Source organism: Salvelinus alpinus, chromosome 4, assembly GCF_045679555.1.
Source record: "Salvelinus alpinus chromosome 4, SLU_Salpinus.1, whole genome shotgun sequence".
Taxonomy (NCBI): domain Eukaryota; kingdom Metazoa; phylum Chordata; class Actinopteri; order Salmoniformes; family Salmonidae; genus Salvelinus; species Salvelinus alpinus.
In genome coordinates, this window is record NC_092089.1 from 67,055,118 (window position 1) to 67,077,923 (window position 22,806).

The 22,806-nt window shown below is 43.5% G+C and overlaps 3 protein-coding genes across 6 annotated transcripts in view; 2 read left to right on the forward strand and 1 right to left on the reverse strand.

The window, feature by feature from the left end:
- On the forward strand, positions 1–14,890 carry LOC139574217 (synaptotagmin-like protein 4). Of its 4 annotated transcripts, none has more exons than XM_071398580.1 (18): positions 1–153; positions 6,287–6,392; positions 6,887–7,065; positions 7,342–7,557; positions 7,935–8,044; positions 8,339–8,456; positions 8,589–8,738; positions 8,841–8,946; positions 9,138–9,243; positions 9,385–9,482; positions 9,625–9,714; positions 10,116–10,294; positions 12,033–12,135; positions 12,483–12,644; positions 12,803–12,905; positions 13,014–13,140; positions 13,312–13,520; positions 14,074–14,890. In XM_071398580.1, exons 3-18 carry the CDS (start codon positions 6,947–6,949, stop codon positions 14,214–14,216), a joined length of 2,139 nt encoding a protein of 712 aa, XP_071254681.1. In that variant the 5' UTR covers positions 1–153; positions 6,287–6,392; positions 6,887–6,946; the 3' UTR covers positions 14,217–14,890. The 4 variants fall into 4 exon arrangements, with proteins under 4 accessions (XP_071254681.1, XP_071254679.1, XP_071254683.1 ...); XM_071398578.1 differs by having other exon boundaries at positions 6,890–7,065; XM_071398582.1 differs by lacking the exon at positions 6,287–6,392.
- Positions 14,793–22,806, reverse strand: part of LOC139574220 (sushi repeat-containing protein SRPX2-like) — a 20,397-nt gene continuing 12,383 nt past the window's right edge. Inside the window, 3 exon segments of the mRNA XM_071398584.1 lie at positions 14,793–15,341; positions 17,342–17,463; positions 17,632–17,963. Coding sequence (XP_071254685.1) covers positions 15,173–15,341; positions 17,342–17,463; positions 17,632–17,963 — 623 coding nt within the window. The 3' untranslated portion in view covers positions 14,793–15,172.
- The window catches only part of LOC139574219 (piggyBac transposable element-derived protein 4-like), an 11,300-nt gene continuing 9,194 nt past the window's right edge, over positions 20,701–22,806 (forward strand). Inside the window, exon 1 of the mRNA XM_071398583.1 lies at positions 20,701–21,026. Within this exon, the coding sequence (XP_071254684.1) occupies positions 20,716–21,026 (311 nt within the window). The 5' untranslated portion in view covers positions 20,701–20,715. The remainder of the gene's footprint in view (positions 21,027–22,806) is intronic.

Consider the following 22,806-nt stretch of genomic DNA (forward strand, 5'->3'; position numbering starts at 1 on the left):
TTTGTCGCCCCACCGCTGTCACAAAGTTTCCATATCTTCCGGGATGTGATGATTATAACCAACGCGGAAAGTCAACAGTTTCAGAGTGCAGGAAAGAGACTGGAAGGTAGACTGTGGGAGTCACGCTGACACATTGCAGCAAAGGGTAGAGAGGTAAGTTGAGTTTGTTGTGATCTATAACATTCATTCAAACTGTTTTATTGAATTACAGTTGCAATCAAAACATGTTTTACACGACAGTAAATTGTTGAATACCTTTTCCTGATATGGGAAACCTCCCTTAGGAATGATTTACTATCCTCGATTCATTAACGTTGCGAACAAACGATATACCCATGCACTTGTTTTGCCCGCTACCAGTCTGCTCTAAAAAGTGTATTATTCCATTTTATTATTTTTCATATCCTCCCTTCCAAGATTTGGGAACGAAAGAAAGTGGTATGGTGAATTGATTTGAATCACAATCGAAGTGTAGTTTACGATTTTCTCAATGGAATTAAAACTCCCTCTGGACAGGTGTTGAAATACATTTTTCGAGACTGACAAATCTTCTATGAACAATATTTGCGCTCGCTCATTCAGATGCATTTCTTATGTAGTGTTGTCTTATTCAGCAGATCATGTGTGTTGATAAACAACTGCGCTTTTTCAATAATGTCCGATTAACTGGATGTGTTGCCAACACAATCTTAAATCCAGCCACATCATGCATTGTCTCTAGGCCTACAATAGATTTGTTTGATTACATTTAGGCTGTTAGAAAAAATACAACAAAACAATCAAATGTAGCCTACTGCATTTTTTGTTAAGTCCTTTTGGCAAATGAGGTAAATTACATACTTTGAAATAGTCCTACATTTGCTGTTAGACTTACATTCCTTATTGAGTTACTGTCAAGAAAATTGCACATTAAACTATGCTATTCTCATGCATTGTTAAATTGGAATTAACTTTCCTTTATTATAGCCTATACCCACAATGAGACTGTGTTTACACAGGCAGCCCAATTCTGATATTTTGGCAAAGAATCTGATTTGTCAAAATACCAACTAGTGGCGAAAACATCGGAATTGGGCTGTAAACACAGCCTAAGATACCCTGGAAAAGCACTTTACGTGGAGTTTTCTTTCCTGTATTCGCCAAATGTTTACTAACATTGGTATTCGTACAATTTGTCCTCCCTCTTTCTGTAGATATCCTTCTTAGTGTCTATTGACTCTAGAAATATCCCAGGGCACTGTCATCTTTGTCTCTGTGACACACGCATTCCCTTGAAGTAGGCAGCTGCCTGCTGAGCTGCCCTACAAGGCATTGTACACTTCTCAAATGTGAGTCAAGTGGCCTCAAGCGTTAAAACAATGAGGAAAAAGTTTTCCTCCAAAGTTCTGCATGAGTGACACAGCATAGCACACAAACACTGTGCTAATGAAGGCTAAGTAATTTAAATCAAGGTTTCTTTTCTGCTTAAACTCACTCAACATTATTAGAATTACAAAAACTTTATTGTTCACCCAATGTGGAAATGTGTCTTTGGCTTCACAACATAAAAACAGACATTAAAAGCCATCAGGACTCCATCATCCTCAAAATAAATAAACTATACAAACTACAAAAGTGCTATACATTACATCATCATTGGTCTAAAAGCCACAATCAACATCAAGAATTTCTAGTAAAAAATACATCATCATTAAGACTGAAGGGCACCTGATCATCTCCATGATTCAATAATTCATATGTACGTACATCAGGATCTGAGACCATTATCAACAACTTGGGACAAATGACTTTTTATAGATATTCTTAGATATCTCCTCCCTGAGGGGAGCTTTTCAAACTGGAAATAGTGGATGGGAGGGGTCATTAGCTATAGTCAGTGCTTTGCTCTGAGTGCTCAGCACTTGTAGTGCCTTCAGAAAGTATTCATACCCCTTGACTTATTCCACATTTTGCTGTGTTTACAGCATGAATTCAAAATGGATTAAATCATTTTTTCCACTCACCCAGCTACACAGAATACCCCATAATGACAAAGTGAAAACATGTTTTTAGAAATGTTTGCACATTTATTGAAAATGAAATGTTCACTCGAATCAATACTTTGTAGAAGCACCTTTGGAGCCAATTGCAGCTTTGAGTCGTCTGTATCAGCTTTGCACATTTGGAATAGTTTTCTTTTCTCCCATTCTTCCTTGCAGATTTTCTCAAGCTCTGTTAATCTGTAGGCTGTCATTGTAAATAATAATTTGTTCTTAACTGACTTGCCTAGTTAAATAAAAATAAATAAAAATAAAGGCTAGATGGAAATAAATGCTTCAGAGTTTAAGACAGTGAACAGCAATCTTCAAGTCTTTCCACAGATTTTCAATGGGATTCAAGTCTGGGATTTGGATGGGCCACTCAAGGACTTATATGTTCTGAAGTCATTCCAGCTTTGCTTTGGCTGTTTCCATTGATCATCTTTGAGATGTTTCTACAAGTTAATTTGAGTCCTCTTGTCCAATCAATTGAATTTACCACATGATTTGGAAAGGCACACACCTGTCTATATAAGGTCCCACAGTTGACAGGGCATGTCAGAGCAAAAACCAAGCCATGAGGTTAAAGGAATTGTCCGTAGAGCTCAGAGAAAGGATTGTGTCGAGGCACAAATCTGGGGAAGGGTACCAAACATTTTTTGCAGCATTGAAGGTCCCCAAGAACAAAATAGCCTCCATAATACTTAAATGGAAGAAGTTTGGAACCAGCAAGACTCTTTTTAAAGCCTGCCGCCAAGCCAAACTGAGCAATCGGGGGAGAAGGGCCTTGGTCAGGGAGGTGACCGAGAACCCGATGGTCCCTCTGAAAGAGCTCCAGAATTTATCTGTTGAGATGGGAGAACATTCCAGAAGGACAATCATCTCTGCAGCTGTCCATCAATCAGGCCTTTATGGTTGAGTGGCCAGATGGAAGCCACTCCTCAGGAAAAAGTTACATGACAGCCCGCTTGGAGTTTGCCAAAAGGCAACTAAAGGACTCTCAGATCATGAGAAACAAGATTCTGTGGTCTGATGAAACCAAGATTGAATGCTTTGGCCTGAATGCCAAGCGGTTTTCTATTTTCTCCATTGTAGAATAATAGTGAAGATATGAAAACTATGAAATTACACATATGGAATCATGTAGTAACCAAAAAAGTGTTAAACAAATCAAAATATATTTTATATTTGAGATTCTTCAAATAGCCACCCTTTGCCTTGATGACAGCTTTGCACACTCTTGCCATTCTCTCAACCACCTTCGTGAGGTAGTCACCTGGAATGCATTTCAATGAACAGGTGTGCCTTGTTAAGTTAATTTGTGGAATTTATTTCCTTAATGCGTTTGAGCCAATCAGTTGTGTTGTGACAAGGTAGGGGTGGTATACAGAAGATAGTCCTATTTGGTAAAAGACCAAGTCCATATTATGGCAAGAACAACTCAAATAAGCAAAGAGAAACGACAGTCCATCATAACTTTAAGACATGAAGCTCAGTCAATACAGAACATTTCAAGAACTTTGAAAGCTTCTTCAAGTGCAGTCGCAAAAACCATCAAGCGCTATGAAGAAACTCGTTCTCATGAGGACCGCCACAGGAAAGGAAGACCCAGAGTTACCTCTGCTGCAGAGGATAAGTGCATTAGCGTTAACTGCCCCTCAGATTGCAGCCCAAATAAATGCTTCACAGAGTTCAAGTAACAGACACATCTCAACATCAACTGTTCAGAGACTGCATAAATCAGGCCTTCATGGTCAGATTGCTGCAAAGAAACCATTACTAAAGGATACCAATAATAAGAACAGACTTGCTTGGGCCAAGAAACACGAGCAATGGACATTAGACCGGTGGAAATCTGTCCTTTGGTCTGAGTACAAATTTTTGATTTTTGGTTCCAACCACCGTGTCTTTGTGAGACGCAGAGTAGGTGAACGGATGATCTCCGCATGTGTGGTTTCCACCGTGAAGCATGGAGGAGGAGGTGTGATGTTGTGGGGGTGCTTGCTGGCGACACTGTCTGTGATTTATTTAGAGTTCAAGGCACAATTAACCAGCATGGCTACCACAGCATTCTGCAGCGATATGCCATCCCATCTGGTTTGCGCTTAGTGGGACTATCTTTTGTTTTTCAACAGGACAATGACCCAACACACACACACCTCCAGGCTGTGTAAGGGCTATTTGACCAAGGAGACTGATGGAGTGCTGCATCAGATGACCTGGCCTCCACAATCACGCGACCTCAACCCAATTGAGATGGTTTGGGATGAGTTGGACTGCAGAGTGAAGGAAAAGCAGCCAACAAGTGCTCAGCATATGTGGGAATTCCCTCAAGACAATTGGAAAAGCCTTCCAGGTGACGCTAGTTGAGAGAATGCCAAGAGTGTGCAAAGCTGTCATCAAGGCAAGGGGTGGCTACTTTGAAAAATTATAAAATATATCAAAATCTTTTTTTGTTTACTACATGATTCCATATGTGTTTTTTCATAGTTTGATGTCTACACTATTATTCTACAATGTAGAAAATAGAAAAAGTTAAGAAAAACCTTTGAATGAGTAGGTGTGTCCAAACTTTTGACTGGGTGTGTTTGTGTGTGTGTAAAATCTTGGTCAACCAACAGCCCACCGACCAGTAAATTGGGGACAGCCCTAGTGTGAATACTAATGTGAATGAGATATTTCTGTATTTCATTCTCAATAAATTAGCAACAATATCTAAAAACATGTTTTCACTTTGTCGTTATGTGGTATTGTGTGGTATTGGTGAGAATGAATATATTTAATCCATTTTGAATTCAGGCTCTAAATGTGGAATAAGTCAAGGAGTATGAATACTTTCTGAAGGCACTGTATATGTTATTGAACTTCTTTTTGAGGTTTGCTAACTATCTTGCTGTCCATATTTGCTGCCCTGGACAGTTGTCCTCTTCTTGGCACTCGGGTTTCCATACCATGTGGTCATGATGAACAAACAATACTTTTGTACACTATTTCTCGAATGTTCTGGCTCACATTGAAACTGTTCCTGAGCAGATAAAAACATTGCCTTGTGTTCACAGTAAATTCAAATTTGTCAAAAAATGGAAGTGCCTTTTTTTTTTTTAAACTGTCAACTTGACTATTCAATGTCTTCTGAGGTTCTGGATTCACCTAGAGATTGAAGCTCATAACTGGAACATGGCCGATGACAGGCTTGATGTCAGGATTAAACAAATGGTTTAACCAGTGCACTCCACCCGCCGCTCTATGTCCTTAGAGGGTGGGAACCCTGCGATATGCTGCGCTCGTGTTGTTTTTAGCTTTCCTGTTCAAATTCCCTCAAGCAAACTTTCACCCTGTCAGAGGGGTTTAAAACCTCAAGGATCCTGGATCCTATTTGTCATCATCTATCTATTCTATATGCGTGCCAGCGTCTGTCAAAGTAAGATTAGGTAGAGACTATTTTCCCATGTCTTCCTGTTATAATTTACTATAGGATGACATGCTGAAATAAAATCACTATCTATATGTCAACAAATGTTAATTTCTGTTTGTGTACCTGACTCAAAGCTCAAGATCTACTTAGGCAGGGCTGTTTTCTTTCCCTGCAAAGGATTTTCTACATGATGTAAGCATATACAGTACAACGTTATAGGCTTAGTTTGTTAAAGGTGTTGTAGTTTGGTGTTTACTCCAGTTGAAATGACACAGTACTGTACATCCTGGTGAGATTTACACAGTGTACAAAACATTAGGAACACCTTCCTAATATTGAGTTGCACCCCCATTTGCCCTCAGAACAGCCTCAAATCTTCAGGTCATGGACTATAAAATGTGATGGCATTCCTCCAATGCTTGCCACAGTTGTGTCAAGTTGAATGCATGTCCTTTGGGTGGTGGGCCATTCTTGAGACACAAGGGAAACTGTTGAGCATGAAAAACCCAGCAGTGTTGCAGTTCTGTGTTCGCCAGTTCGTCTGGCACCTACTACTATACCCCGTTCAAAGGCAATTAAATCTTTTGTCTCGCCCATTCACCCTCATGTCTCAAAGCTTAAAAGTCCTTCTTTAACCTGTCTCCTCCCCTTTTATCTACTGATTTAAAAAAAAGGGGATTTAACAGGTTACATCAATAAGGGATCATAGCTTTCACCTGGATTTACCTGGTCAGTCTGTCATGTAAATGTTCCGCTAGTCCACCTTCAATCTGGTTTGTCTGCAGCAGGGCCATCTCAGGGTGTTGACTCTAAGCTAGGTTGTCTGTTTTCTGGGTCTGTCCATGCTTGCCAGCTCCACCTCCCTAAATTACCCAGCCAGCTCCAGCAAGGCAGAGTGAGAGGCTTCTGACACTGTGGCAGCAGCAGCCTCTCTGCATGGAGGCTCACTAGTGGAGGAGGTAAGGGTAACACCATCCACTAACATTCCCCTTTGTCTGTCTGTATGTCTGCTAGTCCTGCACTGTCTACCGCTCTCTACCTGTCTCTGTCCTTTCCCCTCACATCAAGCCCTCCCATTGTTTAAACGCGCACTCTCTCCTGCAGTGGTCCACTATAATGCTGTGCTCTTTCTGAGTAGCCTGTACTGTATATGAGGTCGTTGCTCATGTACTGAAAGTGGGTCCTCCATTAAATGGACATTAGCTGGGGGTAAAGGAGCCTTAGCCTCCGATCAGCTTTACTCCATCTTCAATGCTGCTGATGTTTGGGATTAGGACTTTCACACTGGTTTTCACTGTGATATCATGAGGGATTTCAAATGTAAGCTATGGTGCTTGGTAAAGCAGGAGAAAGGCATTTTCAGGCAGAAACCACGAAGGACAAGTTATAGATAGATAAAACATGTTCCCATTTTGTGCCTTCTGAACTCAGCCCTGTTCTCTTCTTTGGCTAGCAGGAGCCTGTCTGGCCTAGGGTGACAATCCCCAAGGGGTTAGCCTGGGACGGAGGTGCAATGCCACAAGCTGCAGACATGATTAATGTGGCCTTCCTGACTGACTCGGAGCGGGAGCTGATCCTGGAGGTGCTGCGGAGGGACGAGGAACTGAGGCAGGCTGAGGAGCACCGTGTCCGGTGAGAACTCCCCTCCCGAGCTGCATCTCAATAGTCCTAAAGTGGCTTCCTCCTGCCCTTGTCTCATTTCCTTAATCTGATCTAAAAAGACAGGACCGGTGAAAGCGATACAGTGCATGCTGGTGGGAATTTAGCATTCACTTCATCAACTCAGTATTTCATGAGTGCAGATGGAGGAAGTCAATAGACTTTCAACATCCAGTTAGGCAAAGATGTCAACACAGACACCAATAGGCAAGGGTCTAACCAATGCCCCCCCCCCCCCTGTTGTTTTAGGAAGCTGAAGACGGAGCTGCTGGACATTAAGAGGAAGGGCGCCAAGCGTAGCAGTGAGAAGTACAGTGAGCGCAGCTGCGGCCGCTGCCAGGAACTACTTGGTCCACTATCTGCCGGCTCCAGCCAGTGTAGGGCATGTAAACACCAAGTGTGCCACAACTGCCGCGCAGTGTGCCCCAATGGATCCTGGGTGTGCAGTGTGTGTGCTAAAGAGGCGTAAGAGTCAATTTCTCTGTACATCACCCCACCCTGTCCTTTAGCATCTAAATGGCGATGATCCCTGTGTTTGCTGAATCTATATGCAAAGCGTGATGTTTTTATTAACGTCAAAGACTCTCACTGTACAACGCCCACGAGGAGACGATAATACTTTCAGCGGGTTTACATTTCGTTGGTCCGCGATGTATGCTATGCATATCTGTTGCATTCTAAACTCATGTAAAAAAATATATATCTTTCTGTGTCTTTTTTAAATATTTTCTTTTACAACAGTGCAGCGTTTTTGCACTGTCAGCATGTCACCCTTAGGGTTGTGGTCCATATATTTGATGATGTTTTAACGTGGTGGTAATGTGTGGTGTTATTTTCTCCAGTGATCTAAAGAAGTGCACTGGAGACTGGTTCTATGACCAGCGAGTCAACCGCTTCTTCACCACCCCTGGACACGACATAGTGAGGACTTCCCTCAAAAAGAGGCCCCCATGTGAGTCCAAGAACCACCAAGTTGTGGGCAACGCTCTATTCAATTGGAAACCATAAACGACTCACTGCTGGTGCAGAGTGGAATGTCATTGTCGGTGACGTGGCAGCATAGCAATTTGTCCTATTTTCTCCGCTCAATTTCAATATTGATACGTAAGAAGCTCCGTTACTGCATAGCTTTTGTTCATGTACTTTTTGAATGGCACTTCCCAGTAATGAAATCCCTATCTGAATGAAGCCACTGTCAGCATATTACCAGTCGCCTGTCATGCTGAAGCTTGGTGTTCTGTTTTAGTGAGGAAGAGGGAGAACATGGGAGCGCTCCTGTTGAAGAGTACAGAGTTGAACCCCAGCCAGCCCGCCTCCCCTGTTCCCCGACCCAGACTGAGGGACCTAGCAGCCTCCAACAAGGAGTGAGTCCTATTTTTATCTGGGGGAGACAACACAGGCTTTACAATCAATAGTGTGATGCAGTTACTGTAATATGTGGATGGAGTTTAAATTCAATATATAACATTTTGACACTGTTATTTCGACCTTCTCAGTCTGCTAGACGAAGTCTCCGAAGAATCCGTGGGAGTCAAGGAGCAGCAGGAGCAACAGCAGCACAGGGACAATGAGCCTGCAGAGAAAGCCAGCCTGAACAGTGTCATGACAGAGACTGAGTCCTCTCTTGGGACTCCTCTCTTGCCAAGGTAAGTCTACATCCAAACAAGTAGGCCTATTGCATTAGCGCTGCATGCTAACAAAACTGCTTTTGGGATGTCTGCTCATTATGAATGGTGTTTATGATCCAGGAAGGAGGAGAGCACAGGTCAGTCTAGTCCAACAGGGTCCAGTATGAATGTTCTAGTCAAAGCAGACCTCGTCAGTAGCCACAGCTCCACCTCAGATGCAGACACGGTAAGGAGACTGTTTACCTATCAATCGGGTGTTGGGGTCAATTCCATTTCTGTGCAGTCAGTCAAGTCGACAAGTGAAAAGTCCACATGAAAAATAATGGAATTGACCCTAACCCTGTATTAGTCCTCATGTCTCCAGCCAATACATATTATACTGTCACACCTGACTGTAACTCTTGTCCCTTTCCATAGTCCTCTGTAGTAAATAGTCGTAGTGTTAGTCCCTGCACGGGGTCTGTTGCATTTGAAGATGGCGGCCTGTTCAAGAAGAGCGTCAGACGAGTTCAGAAACCCTCCGGTGAGACTCTTGTGTGTCTGTCGCCTCAGTAGCCCTGACTCCCAAACTCTACTCAAATATTGTTTGTTTTAAGGGCATCCGGCCTGCTCGAGTTAACAAAGACATGCTCCATTTTAATGCGTCTCCATGGGTTTCACTCAGAATTCACATCTGTGCTGGACCTGCGTGAGGAGGGGGCTGAAGCATCAGAGGGCTTTATGGGTGACCGGAGCAAGTCGGTGCCTGGGCTCAATGTGCCAGTGAGCAGTACCTCTTCCTCATTACAGACTAATGCATAAGGCTTCACTATACTGCAAAATACTTCCTTATAGTGCTATTATTGGTGAAAGATGCAGTTGCGTTGTCTTTTTCATGATTTTAAATTGTTTGCTCTGCTTGCAGGATGATGAGGAGGATGAAGACATTGATAACTTGGTGAGCATCCATAGAAAGAAGGTGTGCTCAAGTACCTCAAATCTTCGCGGCTCCAAGGTAAATGCATGCGATTCTCACTTATCCTATTTTCAAAGGTTCTAGTTAGTGTGTGATGCTATTTTTAGAGTTCCTCAAGATATTTATTGAACCAGAACTTTGAGACAATTCAGGATATCCTGGTTTGTGTTGTGAGCTGCTGCCTAATTAAGTTACCATGGCAACAAAAGCTCACGCTCAAATTTGCGTCAGGGCATGCAAATTTGACTGACCTGATTTTCATGGTCACAGGCCTCCTTTGTCCTTTCCAGGAAGTTTATGTTACTTGATTGAATACGCTACATTTACCTTTCTGGTCACAATTTTTGCTCATTTTGAATTCCAAGTTCTAGAATTGTAGTCAATATGAATGCATTTAAACCAACTACTAACAGAAGTCTATCTGTGTGTGTCCACCACAGAGCACACTGGGCAGTCTGATGAGTATTTACAGTGAGGCAGGAGATTATGACAGCGTGGAGGTGAGCGGGGACATCGTGTTCTCTATCAGCTACGATGACACCACCCAGAGCCTGGCCGTCCTCGTCAAGGAGTGTCACTCGCTGGCCCACGGGGACGCCAGACGCCAGCGCTCAAACCCGTGAGTGTCCCCTCAGGACTAGGGTTTAATAGTTGTCTCAGTAGGAAATGATGGGTGCATCTCAATAATGTTTCCTCTCCTTCATATCCCCACATCTGAAAACACTGGGTGGATGAAAGTCATGGTGGATGCCTTTACACTATTCAGATGCATTCCATCATGTCATTGCCAACAGTGATAGTATCCCCCACTCCTTCAAGTGAGACCAACACTATTCTACCGTAGGTTGCAATAAGTCTCGTCATGTTTTTATGATGACAGTAGATGAGATGCGTTGTAGAGAATGATTCCCAATAATCCTGTTGTTCACTCTAGACACACACTTCAGTGTTATTACTGTATGACATCATGTAGATCAGGTTCCCGAATTTGGTTTGGTTTTATTTGGCCCCCCCAATTTTCTGAGCAACTCTTATTTACTTATTTTATTGTTGAACATAACACTAAAAACATCAGGAAATCATCTCCAAGTGATTTTTAATTGAAGAAATCGGTTCAAGTATTCCCATGCATAATAGAGAGAACCATGTGATCGTAAGCAAGGTTTGAATAGATTTTTAGTCAAACATATCTGTTTGGGCTTTTTGCGGTCAGTTTGCCATTTACAAATTATTTGTAATTATGTTCCGGCCCTCCGACCATCCACTCAAGAACAAATTGTCCCGCAACTGAATCTAGTTGATGATCCCTGACGTAGATAATCTTAGATAAGACCCTGTCCTGTTTACAAAATGTTTGATGTGCCCAGGGGTCATTATCAGAGTTCCAAAAGGAAGAATTGTAAAGGTTACATTTAACGGAAGAAAAATAATTATACATTTGTAGTTTGGAAATGTAGGCACTTTATATTTGGACTTAAATAACAGAACAAAAATATAAATGCAACAATTTCAAAGATTTTACTCAATTAAAGTTCATATGAGAAAATCAGTCAGTTTAAATAAATTCATTAGGCCCTAGTCTATGGAGCTCACATGACTGGGAATACAGATATGCATCTGTTGGTCACAGATACCTTAAAAGAAATGGGCCTCACAATGGGCCTCAGGTACTCGTCACGGTATTCCTGTGCATTAAAATTGCCATCAATAAAATGCAATTGTGTTCCTTGTCCATAGCTTATGCCTGCCCGTACCACAACCTCACAGCCACCATGGGGCACTCTGTTCACAACGTTGACATCAGCAAACCTCTCGCCCACACAACGCCATACACACAAATTCTCTAAAACGACGTTGGATGAGGCTTATGGTAGAGAAATGAACATTCAATTCTCTGGCAACAGCTCTGGTGGACATTTCTGCAGTCAGCATGCCAATCGCACGCTCCCTTAACTTGAGACGTCTGTGGCATTGTGTCGTGTGACAACTGCACATTTTAGTGGCCTTTTATTGTCTCCAGCACAAGGTGCACCTGTGTAATGATCATACTGTTTCATCAGCTTCTTGATATGCCACACCTGTCAGGTGGATTGATTATCTTGGCAAAGGATAAATGTTCACTATCACGGATGTAAACCAATTTGTGCACAAAATTTGATAAATACATTTTTTTGGGGCATATGGACAATTTATGGGATCTTTTATTTCAGCTCATGAAACATGGGACAAACACTTGACATGTTGCGTTTTATATTTTTGTTCAGTATAGTTTCTTGGTGTTGCAGGACCAGATGGAATATGGCTTCATTTGAACTCTTTAACATGTAGGAAAATATTCATGTTTTTTTGTCCTGCAGGTATGTCAAGTGTTACCTTCTCCCTGACAAGTCTCGCATTGGCAAGAAAAAAACCAGCATTAAACATAACACAGTGGACCCCACTTACAATGAGACCCTAAAGGTGATGGCCTCTCTGGAACTGCAGTAGAATTAGATGAACACTGATGAACTTTAACCCTGTACACATCCCTTATTACTCAATGGCCGGTTGTTAAGTTGATAATGCCGCCTTCTTCAGTAGGCAGTAAGATTGATATTGGCATTCAAGATAAGGAGAGTTAATCGCCGTTAGTGAAAGACAAACAAATATTGATTTTGTTGCTGCCCTTTTTTAACTCGGAGTATAGTGAACAAGTAACTCTGATGCAAAGGCCAGAGAGGTTGGGTGGAAAACTTTACTAAGATGTCGTTGACGGATCAGTGAGAGCAGGGTGTCACTCTCTCACTTCATCTCTTCTCCTCATTCAGTTTTCCATCAGTCGCTCCCAGGTGCTCAATCGTTCCCTCCAGCTCTCCGTCTGGCACCATGCCCGCTTGGGCCGTAATGCCCTCCTTGGAGAGGTGGAGGTGCCTCTGGACTGCAGGAACCTCGACGCAGGCCACGAGGAGTGTGTGGCGTTCGTGGGAAAAGTAAGCCTGAATAGTCTCATTACTAGGGCTCAGTTGTTCCTGGTCAGGTCACATGGTCAGAAAACATTGCAGGCCCTACACATCAATCACTAAATGTATTTCTAATCTACAGTACAACCCTGTGGTCTAGTGGTTTTACCGACTATTATCCTCTATAGGCGTCACCACTGCAGTCCTCTGCCTTCTCTCAGTACAAAGGAGAACTGTTGATTTCCCTGAAATACGTCTCGACCAAGAATTCACCCACTGAAAAGACCAAAGGTAGGAGTGTCCGTGTCGACAGAACAAACGAACAGAAAAGCTCAGTCAGCACTATCTGTGTCAGACCAATCCCTACCAGTGGCTGTCTGACACCACTATCTCCCCTAGGCAAGAGACTCTCTCTAGGCAAGAAGACAAAGACGGAGCAGGGAGGGGAGTTGCACGTCTTGATCAAAGAGGCCAAGAACCTGACGGCAATGAAAGCAGGGGACACGTCGGATTCCTTTGTGAAAGGGTTAGCTGGAGGCATGATGTCACTAATTCTCTACGTTCACTCTAACAGAGATGAATTTTGTTTCATCATCCTCACTTGAGATTGTGCAACTCCCGCTCATTTTAAGAACATTTTTCAGCCACATAGCCTTCATCAAAATGTAATCCTTCTCACTCATGCTTTTAAACCTAGGTACTTGTTGCCATCGAAGGCCAAGTCCACTAAGAGGAAGACTCCGGTGGTGAAGAAAACTCTGAACCCCCACTACGACCACACATTTGTGTACAAAGACCTGACCCTAGACCAGCTAAGTGAGATGTGGCTAGAGCTGACAGTGTGGGACCGGGAGGCCATGTCCAGTAATGACTTCCTGGGTGGGGTTCGACTCAGCACAGGCACAGGTAATGACACAACACCTTTTTATCTTCCTGGGTGGGGTTTCGACTCAGCAAAGCCACAATTAATGACACACAACACCTTGTTGATTTATGGCGGGGAAGTATCAGTTTATATCCATTGGCAGTATTGCTCTACTGTTTTACGTGTTTGATTTACTATTCCGTTGCAGGTCACCTATTTTGCCAATGTTAAAGTTGGTAGTAAGGTGAAGCTACCTCAGTTCAAATTACTAAGAGCAGTAGGCCTATTGTTAAAATAAATCTCATTCCCCGACATTTCTGTCCAAATGTGTGAAATCTGGTGGACCAAAGCATCAAACTTTAGCTTTTGTTAGCCAATACAGAAAGACCGGGAGAAACTCACGGTGCAAATAGCATTGGCTTCATCGGCTTATACTACCAAACTATCCCACAACACCTAATGGTCACACCCACTAATGCCAACTTTGAATCATTATCCCAGGCTGATATGCGCTTTGTGCAATAGCCTGGGGACGAGGTCAGGACAGGACAGACCTACTTTAGTTCACTGTGTTTCTGGTGCCCTTATTTTCAGCCACACTGGAGGTTGGGAAGGAGGAAGTGGAGGCGGATTCTACAGGGGAGGAGGTGACTCTGTGGCAGAAGATGATGCAATACCCTGACTCGTGTGCAGAGGGCACTCTTCCATTACGCTCCTCTATGGGCAAGAGCAAGTGAAGACGCCACACTCTACCTCGTAACCTGAAAGAAGAGCTATGGACACAGGGCAATCCCTCAAGTTTTTATCACCATCATTCTGTAACAAAAAAAAGAGACTGTCATATATACAGCTGTGTCTAACCTCAGGCACCATTACGACACATTGGCCTAAAACAAGTGATTTGAAAGCATAGTGTAAATTCACCTGATGGCTTCAGGTTTTTGATAGAAGAGGTATCATTTCATATTTTTAAATGTAAGGTTGTCTAACTATACAAATACTTTTTGAGATCAATCGACACTAACCAAAGTTTTGATCAAATTTAACAACTCCTGTTTAATTTACATTTTATCATGTATTTATTGAAGCTGAATTCTATCCATGTTCAGCAAACCACTCAATTAACTGTGGTGCTTCATGGGGGTTGCTGGTGTTTCAGTTTCAGGCAGAATCTCTGTTCCACTCTTAAGGCATTGAACCAGTTTTGGTCCATGTCACCTTGGGTTATGATTCATGGTAATTGAAAAACTACTGTGCCTGTGATTTAAATATGTATGTAAATATTACCAGTTGCACAAAGTGAAGGAGACTAATTTTATTTCTCAACTTTTATGCTCTTTTATTTGAGTCCTATGGCTTTATCAAATATTTAATTCACCTAATAAATAAATAAATATATGAAGTGACTAAACCTGTAATCATCCACGTTTGTTATACCTGTCTGTGCAGTATGGAAGGTGAAGTAAAAAGGTGCCTACGTTTCACCCTCTAACAATACACCAACAATCTCTATACTTTTAGACCTGAAAAACGGCTGAGATCTCTTCATCTATCAGCCAGTGGAAACATTTGACTACCAGAGCTGTTATCTGTTTTCTTGTTTCTCTCTCTATTCTGGGCCAGCCTTCCTCTGAGCTGATATCTTTGTAAAAGTGTCTGACCTCCCCAAGCCACCAGGGGGCACTCTTAAGTCTTAGTCACAGAGGTCTCTGTAACTCCAACCCTCTTCGTCCAAAAGGTTATTGTCGATGTATGAGAAGAGCTCATTGGATGTGGTGGGTGTGAGGAATCTCTCGTGGTCCAAACCATCCTTGTCCAGCAGCACCATGTTGAAGTAGGATCTGGAGATCTGGAAAGCCTGCCTGTACCACAGTACGAGATGACCATTTCGTGTCAAGTCAGTGATGGTGTATTACATTGCCTGAAGAGGCAGTGCAGCCAACACGATTGGACACTCTAACAAATGGATCAATAGTCACTTTATTAATGATGTTTACATATCTTGCACTACTCATCCCAGATGTATATATTGTATTTTATACCGTCTATGCTGGTCGGTCATGGCCCATCCATATATTTATATGTACATATTCTTATTCCATCCCTTTACTTAGATTTGTGTGTATTAGGTAGTTGTTGTGAAATTGTTAGATATTGCTGCACTGTCGGAACTAGAAGCACAAGCATTTCACTACACTCGCAATAACATCTGCTAACCATGTACAGTGGGGCAAAAAAGTATTTAGTCAGCCACCAATTGTGCAAGTTCTCCCACTTAAGATGAGAGAGGCCTGTAATTTTCATCATAGGTACACTTCAACTATGACAGACAAAATGAGAAAAAAAATTCGAGAAAATCACATTGTAGGATTTTTAATGAATTTATTTGCAAATTATGGTGGAAAATAAGTATTTGGTCACCTACAAACAAGCAAGATTTCTGGCTCTCACAGACCTGTAACTTCTTCTTTAAGAGGCTCCTCTGTCCTCCACTCGTTACCTGTATTAATGGCACCTGTTTGAACTTGTTATCAGTATAGAAGACACCTGTCCACAACCTCAAACAGTCACACTCCAAACTCCACTATGGCCAAGACCAAAGAGCTGTCAAAGGACACCAGAAACAAAATTGTAGACCTGCACCAGGCTGGGAAGACTGAATCTGCAATAGGTAAGCAGCTTGGTTTGAAGAAATCAACTGTGGGAGCAATTATTAGGAAATGGAAGACATACAAGACCACTGATAATCTCCCTCGACCTGGGGCTCCACGCAAGATCTCACCCCGTGGGGTCAAAATGATCACAAGAACGGTGAGCAAAAATCCCAGAACCACACGGGGGGACCTAGTGAATGACCTGCAGAGAGCTGGGACCAAAGTAACAAAGCCTACCATTAGTAACACACTACGCCGCCAGGGACTCAAATCCTGCAGTGCCAGACGTGTCTCCCTGCTTAAGCCAGTACATGTCCAGGCCCGTCTGAAGTTTGCTGAGAGCATTTGGATGATCCAGAAGAAGATTGGGAGAATGTCATATGGTCAGATGAAACCAAAATATAACTTTTTGGTAAAAACTCAACTCGTCGTGTTTGGAGGACAAAGAATGCTGAGTTGCATCCAAAGAACACCATACCTACTGTGAAGCATGGGGGTGGAAACATCATGCTTTGGGGCTGTTTTTCTGCAAAGGGACCAGGACGACTGATCCGTGTAAAGGAAAGAATGAATGGGACCATGTATCGTGAGATTTTGAGTGAAAACCTCCTTCCATCAGCAAGGGCATTGAAGATGAAACGTGGCTGGGTCTTTCAGCATGACAATGATCCCAAACACACCGCCCGGGCAACGAAGGAGTGGCTTCGTAAGAAGCATTTCAAGGTCCTGGAGTGGCCTAGCCAGTCTCCAGATCTCAATCCCATAGAAAATCTTTGGAGGGAGTTGAAAGTCCGTGTTGCCCAGCAACAGCCCCAAAACATCACTGCTCTAGAGGAGATCTGCATGGAGGAATGGGCCAAAATACCAGCAACAGTGTGTGAAAACCTTGTGAAGACTTACAGAAAACGTTTGACCTCTGTCATTGCCAACAAAGGGTATATAACAAAGTATTGAGATAAACTTTTGTTATTGACCAAATACTTATTTTCCACCATAATTTGCAAATAAATTCATAACAAATCCTACAATGTGATTTTCTGGATTTTTTCCCCCTCATTTTGTCTGTCATAGTTGAAGTGTACCTATGATGAAAATTACAGGCCTCTCTCATCTTAAGTGGGAGAACTTGCACAATTGGTGGCTGACTAAATACTTTTTTGCCCCACTGTATGTGACCAATACAATTTCATTATGTGAAGTCACCTTACCTCAGACCCTCAATGATCTCAGTGTCTAGGTGACGTCCCTTGATGCGGCCCACTTCTCGAGGAGGGGACCCTTGCAGCTCAATCACTGTCACTCGTCTTAAGTCCAGACCACAATCTGCTTTCTAGGCATGAAAACACCCCAAGCATGGTCACAAGTCATACAAACAAGGTGCTCATATTTCATTCCCTAAACAGCTTTTTATTAAGTCCTGTAGTAACTACCATTGTTGAGAGCAGAAATTCCCTGACTTGCAGATAATACCCAAACCATGCCGGTGTCTCGGACTCACCTGTACCATAAGGTTTTGGAGCTTGTAGTCTCCATGGGCTACGTTAGGTGCCGACACAATCAGAAGCCTCCTCTTCTCGTAGAACTGGTCCAGTTCCAGTTGAAGACAACAAACCAGATGGTCATGCTCTGTCATTGGTTCTCAATACTAACGGACGCACTCGACAGGGGCCTCAGTCCAGCTGTGGTCGAACTGGCAGACACGGCTGGAGGTCCCCCTCCTCTCCTGGCCCCTGTCACAGTGGTACTCGCACACCGCCCCGTAGTTGTTCCCGTTAGAGTCACAGGTGACGCAACCATGGAGAGTGGGCTTGAGGACTGGACACCTCCTGACTGGGGAGAGACGGAGAGAAGGATCTCTTTGTTTTTTTTAATTGTTTTTTTAATCATTATTATTTTTTTACCCCCTTTTCTCCCCAATTTCGTGTTATCCAATTGTTAGTAGTTACTATCTTGTCATAAATAAAATAAAAAAGTCATGCGTCCTCCGAAACACAACCCAACCTAGCCGCACTGCTTCTTAACACAGCGCGCATCCAACCCGGAAGCCAGCCGCACCAATGTGTCGGAGGAAACACCGTGCACCTGGCGACCTTGGTTAGCGTGCACTGCGCCCAGCCCGCCACAGGAGTCGCTGGTGCGCGATGAGACAAGGATATCCCCACCGGCCAAACCCTCCCTAACCCAGACGACGCTAGGCCAATTGTGCGTCGCCCCACGGACCTCCCGGTCGCGGCCGGCTGCGACAGAGCCTGGGCGTGAACCCAGAGTCTCTGGTGGCACAGCTAGCGATGCAGTGCCCTAGACCACTGCGCCACCCGGGAGGCCCAAGACCTCTATTGTTCACAAAGCAATTGCTGATCTAGGATCAGTTTAGGATTTAAGATGATATGGACATAGGGACATGATCCTTGATCAGCACTCCTACTCTGAGACGCTATAGGGGAATTCCCTTTTTATGCACTTTTCTACCTACGAGTATTATGACCTTGAACTTAAGCATGACAGTAGCATGCTATTCACCCACTATTTGTTTCCGGGGTGGAGATGGAATAAATGAAGGTGTGGCGGAGGTGTGTCTACAGATACACCGTAATCTGACCTTGACCTACACTAAATGACCAAAAGTATGTGGTCACCTGCTCGTCGAATATCTCATTCCAAAATCATGCGCATTAAATATGGAGTTGGTCCCCCCTTTGCTGCTATAAGAACCTCCACTCTTCTGGGAAGGCTTTCCACTAGATGTTGGAACATTGCTGCGGGGACTTGCTTCCATTCAGCCACAAGAGCATTAGTGAGGTCGGGCACTGATGTTGGGCAAATAGGCCTGATTTGCAGTCGCCGTTAAAATACATCCCAAATGTGTTCATTGGGGTTGAGGTCAGGGCTGTGTGCAAGCCAGTCAAGTTCTTTCACACCAATCTCAACAAACCATTTCCGTATGAACCTTGCTTTGTGCACGGGGGCATTGTCATGCTGAAACAGGAAAGGGCCTTCCCCAAACTGTTGCCACAAAGTTGGAAGCACAGCGTTAAGATTTCCCCTCACTGAAACTAAGGGGCTTAGCCCGAACCATGAAAAACAGCCCCAGACCATTATTCCTCCACCAAACTTTACAGTTGGCACTATGCAGTCGGGCAGGTAGCGTTCTCCTGGCATCCGCCAAACCCAGATTCGTCCGTCGGACTGCCAGACGGTGAATCGTGATTCATCAGTCCAGAGAACGCGTTTCCACTGCTCCAGAGTCCAATGGCAGCAAGCTTTACACCACTCTAGCCGACGCTTGGCATTTGGCTGCTCGGCCATGAAAACCCATTTCATGAAGCTGACGAACAGTTCTTGTGCTGACGTTGCTTCTAGAGGCAGTTTGGTAGTGGTGTTGCAACCGAGGACAGTCGATTTTTACAAGCTACACGCTTCAGCGGCCCCGTTCTGTGAGCTTGTGTGGCCTACCACTTTGCGGCTGAGCCGTTGTTGCTCCTAGACGTTTCCACTTCACAATAACAGCACTTACAGTTGACCGGAGCAACTCTAGCAGGGCAGAAATTTGATGAACTGACTTGTTGGAAAGGAGGCATCCTATGACGGTGCCACGTTGAAAGTCACTGATCTCTTCAGTAAGGCCATTCTGATGCCAATGTTTGTCTATGGAGATTGCATGGCTGTGTGCTCGATTTTATACACCTGTCAGCAACATGTGTGGCTGAAATAGCTGAATCAACTAATTTGAAGATTACCATGGGTTGAAGAATGTGGCAATTTCTCTCCAAACCTCTTTTTTTATGATTCATAAATACTTTCCTAAACGTAAATAATCTATGTTTTTCAGTGGCAGGGACTGGGAGACTAGTCAGGATCGAGGGAAAGATGAACAGAGCAAAGTACAGAGAGATCTTTGAGGAAAACCTGCTCCAGAGCGCTCAGGACCTCAACCTGGGGCGAAGGTTCACCTTCTAACAGGACAATGACCCTAAGCACACAACCAAGGCAATGCAGGAGTAGCTTCAGGACAAGTCTCAATGTCCTTGAGTGGCCTAGCCAGAGCCCGGACTTGAACCCGATCGAACATCTCTGGAGAGACCTGAAAATAGCTGTGCAGCGACAGTCCCCATCCAACCTGACAGAGCTTGAGAGGATCTGCAGAGAAGAATGGGAAAAACTCCCAAAATCCAGGTGTGCCAAGCTTGTAGTGTCATACCCAAGAAGACTCGAGGCTGTAATTGCTGCCAAAGGTGCTTCAACAAAGTACTGAGTAAAGGGTCTGAATACTTATATAAGGTATTTCCGTTTTAGAAAACATTTGCAAACATTTCTAAACAGTTTTTGCTTTGTCATTATAGTGTGTTTGATTGACAAAAAAATAACAATTTAATCAATTTCAGAACAAGGCTGTAACATAACAAAATGTGGAAAAATTCAAGGGGTCTGAACACTTTCCGAATGCACTGTTTGTTTGTCCAGTAAGTCTGGGCTTTACTCTAGTCCAAATGTCAGGTCATTGTGTCTGAATGTCAGGTCACTGTGGTGCTTTACCCTCCACACAAACAATGAACTTGCAGGCAGCCCTGTTTCTGGCTTGGTCATGTGCTGTGTACCGGATAATGTTCATCCCCTCTTTAAAGTTGGTATCTGGCCCCTGGCCTATCAGTGTTACACTGGAAACAGACCAAGAACACCACGTGATTCACCTCCTGATAAGGCACAGGGGAAGAAGGAGGGAATCTTTTTTTTTATTGTTAAAAAGGACTGTCATACTCTAGTGTTTTATCAGCTGTATCCGAGGCAACATGGGGGTCCCAGGACACTCTGGCTGTTAGTTTCCCAGGCTCAGCGACCTTCACTCGGGACAGGGGACACTTTATTTGGGGAGGATCATGATCTGAAACACCACAGGTTGGTAAACCAGTGAAGAAAAAGAATAGAGAATAGAAAAATATCTGAGTTAAATGTTAACATCCTCTGTTGGTCTGGGTCAATTGAATCAATTCATCTTTTGAGGGAGGGGAACTTTGAAGATAAGAAATATCTATTGGTCTTGGTTTTGAGACAAAGACAGAAAAAGGAAATGAAATGTGGAAAGAGCGGTACTAGATGAGTATCTGTGTTTTGTTTATGTGGGTGGGAGACATGCCCATGGGAGCTGCCGGGGCTTATAAAAGTCAGAAACAAAACGGCACTGGAAAAACAATTAGCTTGGATTCCAAATGTTTTTGTTTTTGTTTTGCTGTGCTTACAGGGTGCATGCATCTCATTAATTCATGGAAAAAAATTAAAAAATATGCTGACTTAATTACCACTGACTTTGACCATTCACTTGCCTCCAGGCATATCAAACCAAACACCACCTGGGTTTCACACCACAGTGAAAAAGCATTCATGAATCATGTCAGTATACTTCGAGGTGCTGACTAAACATATGAGCTATACCTGCACAGATGGGCTCTGCCCCACTCCAGGACCCCCCATCCAGACAGGTACGAGAGTGGTCCCCCTCGATACGGTACCCCGGCTCACAGATGTAGTCACAGCTGGAGTCCACCACATAACCCTGGGTGCAGTGGTACGTGCCATGCCAGATCAGGTGCAGCACGTTGCAACGAACCTCTGTGGAGTCACCATAGTCAACAAGATAGAAACTGAGTATAGCAAACATTAGGAAGACCTTCCTAATATTGAGTGGCATAACACCCCCTCTCCCCTCAGAACAGCCTCAGTTCATCGGGGCACGGACTCTACAAGGTGTCGAAAGCATTCCACAGGGATGATGGCCCATGTTGACTCCAATGCTTTCCATAGTTGTGTCAAGTTGGCTGGATGTCCTTTGGGTGGTGGACCATTCTTGATACACACGGAAAACTGTAGAGTGTGAAAAAAGCAGCAGTGTTGCAGTTCTTGATTCAAAATGGTGCGCTTGGCACCTACTACCAAACCCGTTTCAAATTTTATGTCTTGCCCATTCACCCTCTGAATGGCACACATACACAATCCATGTCTCAATTGTCTCAAGGCTTAAAAATCTTTCTTTAACTTGTCCCCTCCCCTTCATCTACACTGACTGAAGTGGATTTAACAAGAGACATGAATAAGGGGATCGTAGCTTGCACCTGGATACACCTGGTCAGTCTGTCATTGGAAGAGCAGGGTCCTGCAGGGTTTTGTATACTCCGTGTATATTACTCCTATGAAGGTTTTTTCTAAAGAAAACTCAGGGCCTTTAAAAAAAAGAAAGTAGGAAAAGGACTTAACTGGGCACATATTGCACTGAATGTGCACTGGGATCATGACACATGAACAAGATAACGTTGGAAAGCAGAAGTCCTCTCCTCCATTTTGAGCACATTACTGTAACTAGTTAGTCTTTTCGCCTCATCGTTTTCACTGTAGCTTTAAACCAAGGAGCTGAATCTAACTTTCCATACATTAAGTCTCCCTTACCACACTCATTCTTTCCCCTCACTTGTGGTCTATCTTATTTCATAAACCCAATCTCTTGAAGGATATTTAAAAGGGACTCTTCTGTTTAGAAAGAGGGCTGCCAGATTCGATTTCCCCCTCTGGTCTCTGCTCTGAGTACTTGTAACAACAAAGTGGTCCAGATACTAGCTTACCCAGTAGACAGGGGCTAGCCAATGTGTAATTTAGACCAATGGAAATTCAACTCATGGTGACAAAT